Source organism: Cervus canadensis, chromosome 30 (assembly GCF_019320065.1).
Source record: "Cervus canadensis isolate Bull #8, Minnesota chromosome 30, ASM1932006v1, whole genome shotgun sequence".
NCBI classification, from domain to species: domain Eukaryota; kingdom Metazoa; phylum Chordata; class Mammalia; order Artiodactyla; family Cervidae; genus Cervus; species Cervus canadensis.
The window spans coordinates 29,077,358-29,089,783 of NC_057415.1; the positions used below are offsets into that span (position 1 = coordinate 29,077,358).

At 47.5% G+C, this 12,426-nt stretch overlaps 1 protein-coding gene across 13 annotated transcripts in view; it reads left to right on the plus strand.

Moving 5' to 3' along the window:
* The window catches only part of ZNF462 (zinc finger protein 462), a 153,254-nt gene that overhangs the window by 110,814 nt on the left and 30,014 nt on the right, over positions 1-12,426 (plus strand). For 12 of the 13 annotated variants that reach the window (XM_043453782.1, XM_043453784.1, XM_043453788.1 and 9 more), the window contains 3 exons: positions 132-399; positions 2,262-2,398; positions 12,130-12,353. In XM_043453782.1, coding sequence (XP_043309717.1) covers positions 132-399; positions 2,262-2,398; positions 12,130-12,353 — 629 coding nt within the window. Of the gene's footprint in view, positions 1-131; positions 400-2,261; positions 2,399-12,129; positions 12,370-12,426 lie in introns of all 13 variants that reach the window. The other variant, XM_043453792.1, reaches the window with a different exon arrangement.

Sequence of the window (12,426 nt, forward strand, 5' to 3'; positions counted from 1 at the left end):
AATGAAGATGAAAGCTGGGATCACAGTCAGCCCCCTTTAAAAAAAAAGTACTCGAAACTTCTTTCAGGGGTTTTCAAGTGTCAAACCTGTGTTCTCTGTGTCTGCTGTAATTCTCTGCTGTCTGTCCACAGACTCATCCTACTCTGAGCCTCCAGATGTTCAGCAGCAGTTGAACCACTATCAGTCCGCTGCTCTGGCGAGAAACAACAGCCGTGTGAGCCCCGTGCCTCTTTCTGGGGCCGCGGGGGGCGCTGAGCAGAAAACGGAAGCCATTCTTCACTGCGAATTCTGTGAATTCTCCTCTGGCTATATCCAGAGCATCAGGCGCCATTACAGGGACAAGCACGGAGGGAAGAAGCTCTTCAAGTGCAAAGACTGCTCCTTTTACACAGGCTTTAAGTAAGTGGTGTAAAGAACAGCCTTGAGGAACAAGGTGGCTGCGCCTGCTCCGCCCCTCACTACACTCTTCCCTTACACTCCTCTCTCTGGAGCTCAAGGGAGGCCCTGCCCAAGGGATGATGGACAGGTGGGGTCCAGTCTTCACAAAAGGAGGCTAGTTCCAGAGACTGCTTTTGGGTTTGGGGAAGGGATGAAGAGCTATATGAGAACCAGTGAGTTTAAAAATCAGAGCAAATGGGTGCCCGAGGAGTGTGAATGATTTCCCTGACCCAGTGCATGAAGCAGTGAGTGTTTTCCCTTTTGGAAAACTATGCCCTCCACCTCCCCACCTTTTATTTTGTCTCTGGGAAAAATAGTCTTCTCAGAAGCAAAGTCAAAGTCAAGAGAGAATATCCAGCGATAGTGACACTCTGCTACCCTTGTAAAGAATTCTTATTTCTTAAGATCATATTATTGAAAGAGAACCAAGACTTCACACTGGGAAGACTAAACTTGAACAATCACAGAAAGATTGTTCCCACATAGAGAAAGATGATCCACAGTCAGTTTTGCTCCTTAGTATGACAAAGATTGGAGTGTTTCCTTTCATTTAATCTAAGCTCCTGTGATTTCATCTCGTCCTGAGAGATTCCACTTAGGGTCATAGTTACAAGTGTAGAAATCAGAGCCTGACTGCCTGGGTTTGAACCCCAACTTTGCCACTTACTGACGGTGTGACTTTGGACAAGTTACTAAACCTGTCTGTGTCTCTGGTTCCATATCTGTAAAATAAAGATAATAATAGTACCTACCTCATAGGGCTCTTGTGAGGAGTAAGAAAATAATAAATGAAGCCATAAAGTGCTTAGCATAGTGCTTGGCACAAAGGAAATGCAAAATGTTTTTGTATCATAGAAAGCTATTATAATAAGATTAGATGCTATAGTACAGATATGAAGCTATTATTATCTGCTCCTGTTGCAGTCAGGGCCTTGGCTTTAGGTCACTCCAGTATTTCAATACATACTCCACATGGAGAGGCTGGCGAGGATGGGCTTCATAAGCCCTCCAAACTTGAATTGATAGAAAAACAAGTCTCTATTCCAGCAACATCTTAGTCACTGGGATTTGATGGAAAACGTGTAACATCTCTGACTGTTAATGTGGTTCAGTTGTTTTATAGATAAATATGCATGTGACCTTAGAACTGAGAGAAGTCGAGAAGGACTCAGATAACAAGGGCCCATTGACAGGTGTACATGTTTCCCCAGAGAGAGGCACTCAGGTTAATAAGAAGAGGACCTTGCCCATTAAACTTTGGGTTTCATCCATTTTTATGAGACATTTAAGGCTTTGTAAAATTTGAATTTTGAAATGGATGGCACGAGGGAGGCACTGGTACCCTCCATGTTCGAGCTGGTATAACAGCTGAGCGTCTTTACGTGGTCATCAACCATCCTGCTTTCCCAACCAACCAGCCCTCCCTCCTTCCCTGGGAAGAGTCACCGAGGCAGCTGATGAATCATCCCAGCTTCTCCTTCCAAGCGTGATGAGAAATCCATTCTCGTAGGGATTTTGTTTTATATTTTTAACAGGCAACTGCTCATTTTCAAAAGTAAAATGGGGAGTCTATTTCTTTTTTTTCAAACTTGCCCTGAGCCCAGCCAAGTAGCAGAATTTCCCCCAAAGAAGGGACCACTGCAAAAGAGTGCTCAGTCATTGCCCGAAAGACTGAGGAACTTGTGCTCAGCAAGCGCGATGAACCACTATAATTCTGGGTAACCCACCCCCGCAGCAGGGTGTCTCCAAAGGACTGCTGGCAAGGGGTGTGAGTGTGATGCATCTGGGTCCCACTCATCGCCTCTCTCCCCGCTCCCTCCCAGATCTGCTTTTACTATGCACGTGGAAGCCGGGCATTCGGCGGTCCCCGAGGAGGGCCCCAAAGATCTCCGCTGTCCTCTCTGCCTCTATCACACCAAATACAAGCGCAACATGATCGACCATATTGTACTGCACCGAGGTAACCTTCTGGGCTTGGTTTTCTTGGGATGCCAGGGGTGGGAGGAGGCTGGCTCGGGTGGCATTAGAGGGAGGCTGTCTCAAGGTGGCAGCAACACCTTTGCCCCGGTCCCTTGTTCCCCCCCTTATCTCCCCAAAAGAAATCACAGCGGTCACCCCAGTGACAGCCAACAGGGTAAGAGCATCTTCCTGCTGAGAGGATTTCCTCCACCTGGAGGGAGGCAAAGGTGATGGAGTCCGCAGTGAACACTTCTGCGGGGCTTCCCCCTGAGAGAGAGGTTTTACATCCCGAGTCTTCTGCTCTCACGACCTTGCTAAGGAGGGAGGGAATGAGAAGCAGAGTGGGTGGGTGAACTCATGGTAAAAGGTGAAGAGCCCTGTGGTTGTAAGCAGTTCTTTGAAGGAAGAGCAAAATGATGATCTCCAAAGCAGAATGTGGGATTTCCCTTGAAATGGATGGAGAAAATTCCTAAAACTAAAAGTAGCCTGAAATATATTAATTTTTATTTTTTTAATATTTTGTGCCACACAGCCTGTGGCATCTTAGTTTCCCAGCCAGGGGCTAAACCCACATCCCCTGCATTGGAAGGGCAGAGTCTTAACCATTGGACTGCCAGGAAATCCAGCCTGATACATATTAAATGCCATAGACTGTGGGTTTAAATTCTGGCTTTAAAGCCTCTTGTGTTTTACCTCTTCTCCATAAAGAGATGATGATTATGCCTCTGAGGTAGCATGTTGAGTGTCTAGTGTGTTCCGTGTGAATGCATCTTGGGTGTTTGTAAATGCTGGTTCCTTTGATATATTGGGATACTTCATTTAGGTTTTTTCTTTGAACTGAGTTTACTGCTGGCCAATTAAAAACCATTAAACAACACATGCCCTCTGCATTGGAAGGAAAAATATGTAACAACTATACTTTGTCCGGAAGAGATTCCAGCCAGAGTTGGATGGAAAAAGATGACTAGAGTACCCGTTACTATTTCCACCGGCTGACCTTTCTGTCTCTCCTTCCTTCCTCCCTCCCTCCTTTTCTTCCTCTTCCTGCCTATCTTGCTTCCTTTGCCTCTAACCTGGGAAAGTTTTTCAGTATTTGCCACCTGTGACTCAAATGCATTAAGTGTCTTCTGCTGCCCTGCGGAGATGTTACTCTGAAATACTGGGTATTCGGGGAGCATTTCCAGTGTTTCCAGCATTTCCCCAGAGCCACTGCCTTTGGCCGGCGCCTTTTGTGACATGTCACCCACATCTGCTACAGACCCCAGGGAAGATCAACCTTCAGCACCCTCAGGTCTCCCTTCTCCCCAGGCAGCCTCGAGGCGTGAGATGCCTGCTGGCGAGGACATCCGCCTGCAAGCCGTGCAGGAACGTTTAGGCAGGAACTTCTGGGATCTCTTGTGGTGTGCTGCCTCAGTCACGTGGCTTCTGGTCCCCGGGCCCCTGTGTCTGTCAAGGGCTCCATGTCCTCCACTGCTTGGAACGAGGCCGTGAGTCATGCTGCTGTGGAGCAGACAGGAGCTGTAAGACCCCACCTCAGCAGTGGAGTCTCTCTCGTTTCCGTTTGCTGCCTGCTGGGATCAAGCTTCCCAGGTGGTGCTAGTGGTAAAGAACCTGTCAGCCGGTGCAGGAGATGCAGGAGACTCAAGTTTGATTCCTGGGTCGGAAAGATCCCCTGGAGGAGGGCATGGCAACCCACTTCAGTGTTCTTGCCTGGAGAATCCCATGGACAGAGAAGCCTGGTGGGCTACAGTCTGTGGGGTCACAAGGAATTGGACGTGACTGCAGACACTTAAACTCGCACATGACATGCCTGCTGGGATCAGAGTCTTGATGCCTAATGCAAGCTCGCTGACTTTGCTTCCCTGAGCTGAGAGTCCAGGAAACGAGAAGGCAGAGGGAAACACTTAATGCCTGGAGCACGCCACACCTGACCCAGTACTTCTCACACACGGTCGCTTCATCATCCAGCCGCACGGGGAGGGACGATACAGGACCTGTAGTCCTGCTTTATGTATGTGAAGCTTGAAGCTGGTAAAAACTATTTTTTCTTTGTTTTAGTGTAGTGTTTTAGGATCATTTCACAAAGAATTGAAGATATGTTAAAGATAGTTGTGCAGAACTGTAGGACTGAGAATGAAAGAGGAGATTGGGACAAATGCAGAATAAGGAAAAAGTAGTTGAAAGTTCACGCGAAAGGATGAGAACAGTCACCTAGAGTTTTGGTGTCTGCTGCAAGATACTGCATGCTCGTTAGCAGCGGGCTATCGTCTCAGCCCTGGGACTCTGGCCCACTGTGGGGGAGACAACAACGGAATCAATTGGATTTGGGGTGTTCATTAGACTTTTGAATGTTCAAGAAGCTGAGGTGCTGGAACCTGAAAGGGGTTTCTCCGGGGGGTTCTCCTGAGGGGGGCTGTGTGTGAAGTAATGCATGCTGTCCCCAGCCTGAAAACAGTGGTGAACTCGCTGGACCTGTGAGGGTACAAGTAGTTCAACCAGAGTCACCCAAGCGGGGGTGAGCAGGGAAGCTGTGAGTCAACCCCAGGTTTCTGATCCCATGATCCTTGCATCGTATTGCCTGTCACTGGTTCCTTACAGTCTCTTCTGTTGATTTATAGAGATAATTTATATGAGAGGAAGCGTCAGCATGTGTAGAGTTTGTCCTCATGGGGGTCAGAAAGTGCACAATCTGGAATGAACATGAGTATTTGAGGACTGTTGTAATAGCGACAACACCCGCAACGACAGTGATAGTTACTGTCACTGAGGACTTTCAGGTAGCAGGTGCTGGGATGAGTGCTTTCCAGTGAGTCGTTTCATGGAATTTTCACAAAACCCTAAGTGGTGGGTGTTAACCATTATCCCTGATAACAAGGGAGAAAACAGGTTCAGAAAGATTGAGCATCTTACCCAAGGTCAGATGACTAATAAGCGACCCAGCTGGGATCTGATCCCAGGCCTGCCCCACCCCTGGTCCACGCCTTTACCCACCAGGCATCACTGTCTCACTCTTGGGAAGGTGGTTGGTGTCACTCCGTCGAGCATTCCAGCGGCTGCGGTATCTGGGTCCGGGGATAGAGCCGTCTGAAGGTTGGGGGTCAGAGACGGGAACCACTGAGCCACAGGGAGGCAGGGCACTTTGGGATAGCATGTCTGCCATCCGCATCCTGGCTTTGGGGTCCATCTCAGTCAAGATGGCGGCTCAGTGGGGAGCTAGTCTTGACAAAGAAGACAGGGTTGGGTGGGTGTCTGCCTGGCAGTTTTGAGTTGGGGCTGAACTCGGAGTAACAAGACGTGGCTGAATCTGCACCTGTGCTCTCCTTACTCTTTGGTCTCTGGGGCCTGCAGTAAGAGATCTTTCTGAGACTTTGGTTAATTAAAATACTTGGAATGAATGGCAAGAAAAACAACTTCTGAGCCGGCCCTGAGAATAAGCTGCTGCTTGCAGGAATAGAGTCTCCTTAGCTTTTTGTCCAGACAAATTGCTGTATTTAAATAGGCAAGAAGGAAAAAGGAATTCATTCCACTCCTGGGTGATCTGAATGAGAAATAACCATGGAATCACATCGGCTGCTACAAAAGAGAGCATTCTGTTGGTCCATGCATTCAGGAGACATGTATTATTGCTTGTTCCTTGCCATATCGTGCTGGGTTCTTTGAGCCAGTCTGCCCTCCTCAAGAAGATGAAGTGTGTGCGTAAGTATGTTTAAGATAGTGAGTGATAAGTATCTAGGAGATTGACAGTGGCAGATGTATTTCTGTTTGCAGTAGAGAAAGGTGGTGGAGGGGGGTGGCTTTTAAACTGATCCATGATAACATTTCAGCAGTCAGAGAAAACTTGAGGTGGGTGTATTCGTTATGTAGGGGACTTAACAGAAATGGATTCTTTTTCCGTTTTGGAGCCCAAAAGTCTGAAATGCAGTTGTTCATAGGGCTGTGTTCCCCCTGAAGACTCTAGGGGAGAATCCTTCCTAGATTCTTCCCAGCTTCTCCCGGCTCCCGACTTTGCTTGGCATCCCTTGCCTTGTGGCCATATCACTCCAGTCTCTCCCTCCCTCTGCACATGGCCTTCTCTCAGTCTCTCCCTCCCTCTGCACATGTGTGTGGGGGTGTGTGTGTATGTGTCTGTGTGTGTTCTCTCTTCTTACCCTGACTTTAGGGCACACCCTAATCCCGTACGACGTTATCTTGACTAACATGTGAAGACCTCAGGTCTCAACAAGGTTACATTCTGAGGGGCCAGGTGGACATTAATTTCTGGGGACTCCATTTGACTCATTACAGAGTGTAAGGAAAATTTTAACAAACCACCCAGGTGAGTAGAGGGAAGATGTGTTTACAGAGTGAAATTAGAAGGTACTAGGAGGCAAGGCTAGAAAGGTATACTCCGGTCAAATGAAAGAGGGCTTAGATCCCATCGCAGGAGTAGAATGCTACTCTGTAGACAGATGGGAAGCCGGGGTACTGACGAGACACCTGGTGAGTTCTAATTTAGCAGAGACTAAAGCCAAGGATTATAGACCCATCTCTTTGAGGAACCGTGAACTTAAGTCAGATCAACATTTCATGAGGTTCACCATGATGGGACCAGTGTAACCAGGGAAAAATTAAGCCCTGAGGCTTCTGGTTCAAGGAGAAAGTGGTATGATGTTGGAAGGGTTTTCATTCATGTTACAAATGTTTATTGAACACCCACCACATGCTAGCATTGCTTTAAGCTCTAGGGATACTGCCAGAAGAGTCAGGCAAGGTTTGGGCACCAAAGGAGCGTGAACTTTAGTAGGAAGAGAGACAGTGAACAAGGGAAGAAATAGTTTCAGAGTATATGAATGTTTTTGGTTGCTCAGTCATGTCCAACTCTTTGCAGCCCCATGGACTGTAGCCCACCAGGCTCTTCTGTCCATGTGATTCTCCAGGAAAGAATACTGTAGTGGGTTGCCATTTCCTTCTCTAGGGGATCTTCGTGACCCAGGGATCGAACCCAGGTGTCCTGCATTATAGGCAGATTCTTTACTGTCTGAGCCACCAGGGAAGCCAGAGTACATTTCTACGACTTCTTATAACCATTGGGAGCACAGTGAATGCCTCATGTGTTGCTTGGCCTGGATGTCCCTTATATACCTGTAGCAAACCTGAGAAATTGGGCAAAAATTGAATTATAGGCATGAAACAGTTTCATCAAATATTTATAATTACGGAGCTGTGTAATCACTGAGATTGGTCTCCAGTTGGCTTATAAACTTAAAATTTCTGTTTCTTAGCCTGTAACCTCAATACACACATAAATGCTAAATATAACTGAACCCTGCAGGTGGGTTATCTTTTTGGAACAGAACTAATCTCCCCTCATATATCTGATCAGTATCATTTTTTCTTGAGAAAAAAAAATACTACAGTGAGATTGACAGCCTTTCATCTTATTCAGTGAAATTACATGTTCCCTTCTTCCCCATCACATACTTCTTCCTGTTAAAGGTACAGTTCCCAGCTCTTGTCTGGCTTGAGCAGGGTAGCTTGGCTAATGTCAAAACTTAACTATTTACAGGAACTGCCGTGCTTCTGTTTACATGTGCCTGTTTGTGGTTATACTTGGGGACGGTGGCTTTCTGGTCCTCAGCGTTTGTCACTGGTTTGTGAGTTAGAGTAACGGATAGGTCTTTGGTTTGGCCCAGCGAGGGTCTCAGCCCTCTACCGCAGCAGTCTGCATTCAGAGTGGGTTGGAATGAGTGACTTCCAAATCCCCACCCCGAAGCCCCGCCCCCAGCCCCCCACCCCCCCACCCCCTGCACCCCTCCACCGCTGCCCCCAGCCTGGCACATTGTGGGGAGGAATCCCACGTGTGTTGTGGGCTGCCTTTCAGGAAGAATTGTTACTTGGTGATTCTGGGCTCCACAGTGATGTGGGTTTTTTTTTCACTGTTTTGAGTAGAAATGACCCCCTCTCCCCCGACCCGCCCCCCCTTAGTAGTAGCGATTTTATAGATTATTTTCCCACCCAGCACATACTTCTGATGAACCTTAGCACCCACATGCTTTAAGGTGGCGCTGCTCCAGGCTGGAACCTCTTGAGTTTTGTGTCCAGCTGCAGCACTTTTTAAGTATCTTTTAGGTATGAGTAGATGAGAGACACGATCTATCTTGTAGTCAAAACTGGTGAAGTCATAATATTTTTGCAGCCAGTGCTGGAAGCTGAGTCACAATGCGTGTGATTCAGGCCTTGATTTCTTACCCAAGGTAATTTTGAGAGGTGTGAAGTCAAGAAAAGACCCACAGTTGTCGCTTCCCCCTGTAGGAAAAGCCCCAAGTGGCTGAGCTTCCGTAGCCAAGACAGGGCTCGGGCCCTACCTGGAAACAGTCCAGTCTCCCGGCTTCTGTCCTTCACTGGCCTCCACCATGAATAACCTCATTCAGAAAACGCTGTCGGTCCTTCGCCTGCCTTTCAAAGTCTGTCTTGTTTTTTTTTATCTTGGTCCTGTTAGCCATGTTTGTAGAAAGCGGGGGGAAAAGGTAACTTTCTTTTCTAAAATTAACACCCATAACCCATGTAACTAAGAGACTTGGGAGTTATTGTAGTTAATGTCTTAGTTTGGAAATGAGGAAGTCTTACCTTTCAGAATGAGTCATCAGGGAAATGACCTTTTATGAAATCCAGGAGATACTTGAAAGAAATTCAGATAAAAATGGTTGCCTTAGACACTGAGAGCTTTTGCGATTTTGAACTATTAGGAATAAAAGGCTGAGAAGTGCCCGGCATACAGATTGGATGTGACTGGAGAGTTCTTTATAGGAGAGACGGAGGAGGGTGCATGCAGGCAAAGGTCAGCGGACCCGGGCTCCCAGGCCACAACTTCGTGCTGAATTAGAGGACTGACTTTGAGGAAGTAGCTGAACTGAGCCGTTTTCAGTTTCCACTGAAGACTCTCAAAACTGACTTTGCAGGGTGTTGTGAGAATAAAAAGTAGCCCAGAGAGTCCAACACATTAACCATGCTTGAAACGTAGTGAGCTCTTAATAAGTGGGAGTGGCTGTTTCCATTCAGTGTTACAATTTCATCTCCAAGGTATTATTCTGAATGCTCCCGACTTTGTGCAAAATGCACTGAGACACACATAGTGAAATTGGAAACTGCAAAGAAAACTAACCAAAGGAATTGAAAAGGAGACCTATAAGAAAAAACAAGTTTGAAAGAAGCAATTATTTACAGTGGAGAAGGGAAGGCTGGAGAGCAACTGAATGACTGTCTTCAAGATGTTGGAGTCATCGTTATGCGGAAACTTACAGCTAGCTGTTCTCCATCTCCACCAAGATGGACAGAAGCAGGGCAGGTGGGACAGGCCAGAGCCAAAGAAAGAGCAGGGAAGGAGTTGAAGTGGCAAAATTTTATAAATCAGGAGCAAACACAGAGAGCAAGGGAGGGGGGTGCAAGTCTCAAAGAAGGTGCCAGAAAAGTTCACATCAACACTTCCCCATGACCACCTGAGGTGTAGGGTGTGGGGGCCGGTCTCCTGGCTTCAGCTTGGACCCTTATCTCTTGCTGTGGGCGCCAGCTTGCTGATGTCTACACATCCAGGGCGGTTGGACTGAATACCTGGCACTTGACTTGGAGCAGTGTCTGAACCAGGGTCCATCGTGCCTTCTCATGATGCAGCTGTCTGGAGGCATTTTCTGTTGTCACGATGGGGAGGAGGGGCCACTGCTGGTGTTGCTGGGCAGGGGCCTGGGGTGCTGGTATACATCCTACAATGCATAGGAAACCTCCCAGAGGAAAGAATTACCTGGCATCAAAACATCAGTAGCACTGCTATTGAGAAGTCCTGGATTAGAAGCATAGAACGACTGTCATAGCCCTGGCTTCCTTCAGGCTCATTAGTTTACACCAAAGCATTTTTTTTTCCCTCCCATTTACACCAAACCATGGAACTAACTGAATGGTTAGAAGACTGTTACAACATTTGCTATTCTAAGAAAATGTGTGGATTCCATTATAATCATGTGTTTCTTAGCTGTCTGCGCGACTTTGGTTTAAAAATATTTATATTTCTAAATAAGTGACTGACTCTTTGTATAGGGAAAATAACATATGCATTAGAGCTCCCGGGAGTATGGTGCAGACACCAACCTTCCACGCTTCCTCTGCCCACATTCTCGCTGGCCAATTAATCGCTGCATTCAGGGATGCCGAAGGCAGGGACTGCCCTGCAGTGAGCATGTGCTGGTTGAGAGGAGGCAGGCAGGCCTTCGGGTGGGAGGAACTCCCCAAGGGCCAGACACAGGCCAGCCCCAGAGGGAGGGCTCCCAGAGCGAGCGACTTCAGCGCACAGCATCCTGATGCTCTGTGAATGTTGTTCCTGGTGACCGAGGATATAGCGCGCCTTCCTGACTTAATAATACATTGCTGTTTCTAAATAATATAAGTGTATGTTGTGTGCGTCCATTTGTAAACTTTGAGAGTCTTCTGAAATCCAGACACAGCATGAAAACACATGCTATATTTGATCCTTGCATAAATAGCACAGATTTTAATTTTATCCCAGTTATGGATATCTGGCGCGTGTGCCGATACTCTGGGCAGACTGGTGTGAAATTTAATTTGAGCAGTTAAACACAAGGGTGAGAGAGTACGAAATAAACAAGAACACACACTCTTCCAGCCCTACAGCATTTGGTATGTCAACGGGAAAAGCACCCAAATCCTCTCTTTTATTTTCTCCCTTGGTGACAATCACATTACAGATTTGTCTGAAAAGGCACAAATCCTCCACATCTCCCACGCCACCGCCACCCCACCTCTCCTGGAAGATTGCCTACAGACATTTCATCTGCGGGAACTCTTTCCCGAGGTGGGGCTGGAGTTTCAGTGAATGAAAGTGTCCAGGATTCTTTGTTTTCAGATTTGATCTTAGAGATTCTTTTGGTTTCAAGAACAGGCAAACAGTCTCCTTGAGAACGTCTTGGAAGGGGAAACAGGAATGGAATTGGAAATGATGGGAGAGAACCGATTTGCGGTTCGGTAGACAGACATGGGTGGGGTCCCAGTTTAGGCAGTTACAGAGTCTGTGACCTTTGGAGAGGGACTTGAGAGCTCAGTTCCTGTTTTACTACTTTGTAGAAATGGGACTAACTTTGGCCTAACAGAGCTGCCAGGGAGCTATACAGTGGTGCCACATAGGTGCTCCAAGAATGTCGTTTTCCTTCCCCCTTACGGACATCTTGTTGTTGTTGTTCAGTTGCTAAGTCATGTCCAACTCTTTTATGACCCCACAGACTGTATTTAACCCTCCAGGCTCCTCTGTCCATGGCATTTCCCAGGCAGGAACGCTGGAGTGGTTAAGGACGTCTACGTGAGCCTAAATGCCACTTGCCGGGGAAGTAAGATGCGCTGGTGGTTGCTGCTGATAACCATTCATGTTGGTGAAACTTCTATTCTTGTCTCCTCCTTTAATCACCTCCATTCAGAAATCCGCCAGCACCTTTCAGCCTGCCCACTCCTATTTATAGGTCATTCTGGGTATCAAGTATGCAGAGCTGTTGGCCTTAGAAGCACCCACGTGTCCCAGTGGACTGTTGACTCGGGGGGTGGGAGGGTGGGAGGAGGTCTGTGTGCAGCTCACAGACCGGCAGCCTTGAGAAGTTTCAACAGTGGATGGGGGGATTTATCCTTATACTCCCAAGAAAGACCATCTGCTTTCCATCAGTAAAAGTTCCCATCTTTGTATTCAATTTGTTTCCACAGAAGAGCGGGTTGTCCCCATTGAAGTGTGCCGGTCCAAACTGTCCAAATACTTGCAGGGAGTAGTTTTCCGCTGTGATAAGTGTACCTTCACCTGCTCCAGTGACGAGAGCCTCCAGCAGCACATAGAGAAGCACAATGAACTGAAACCTTACAAATGCCAGCTCTGCTACTTTGAGACCAAGCACACGGACGAACTGGACAGCCACCTCCGGGACGAGCATAAGGTAGGGGCCTGGCCTCCCTGCTCCACCCCGGTACGGCGGCGGGAGGGCCCGGGCCGGACCCAGCTGCGCTGCT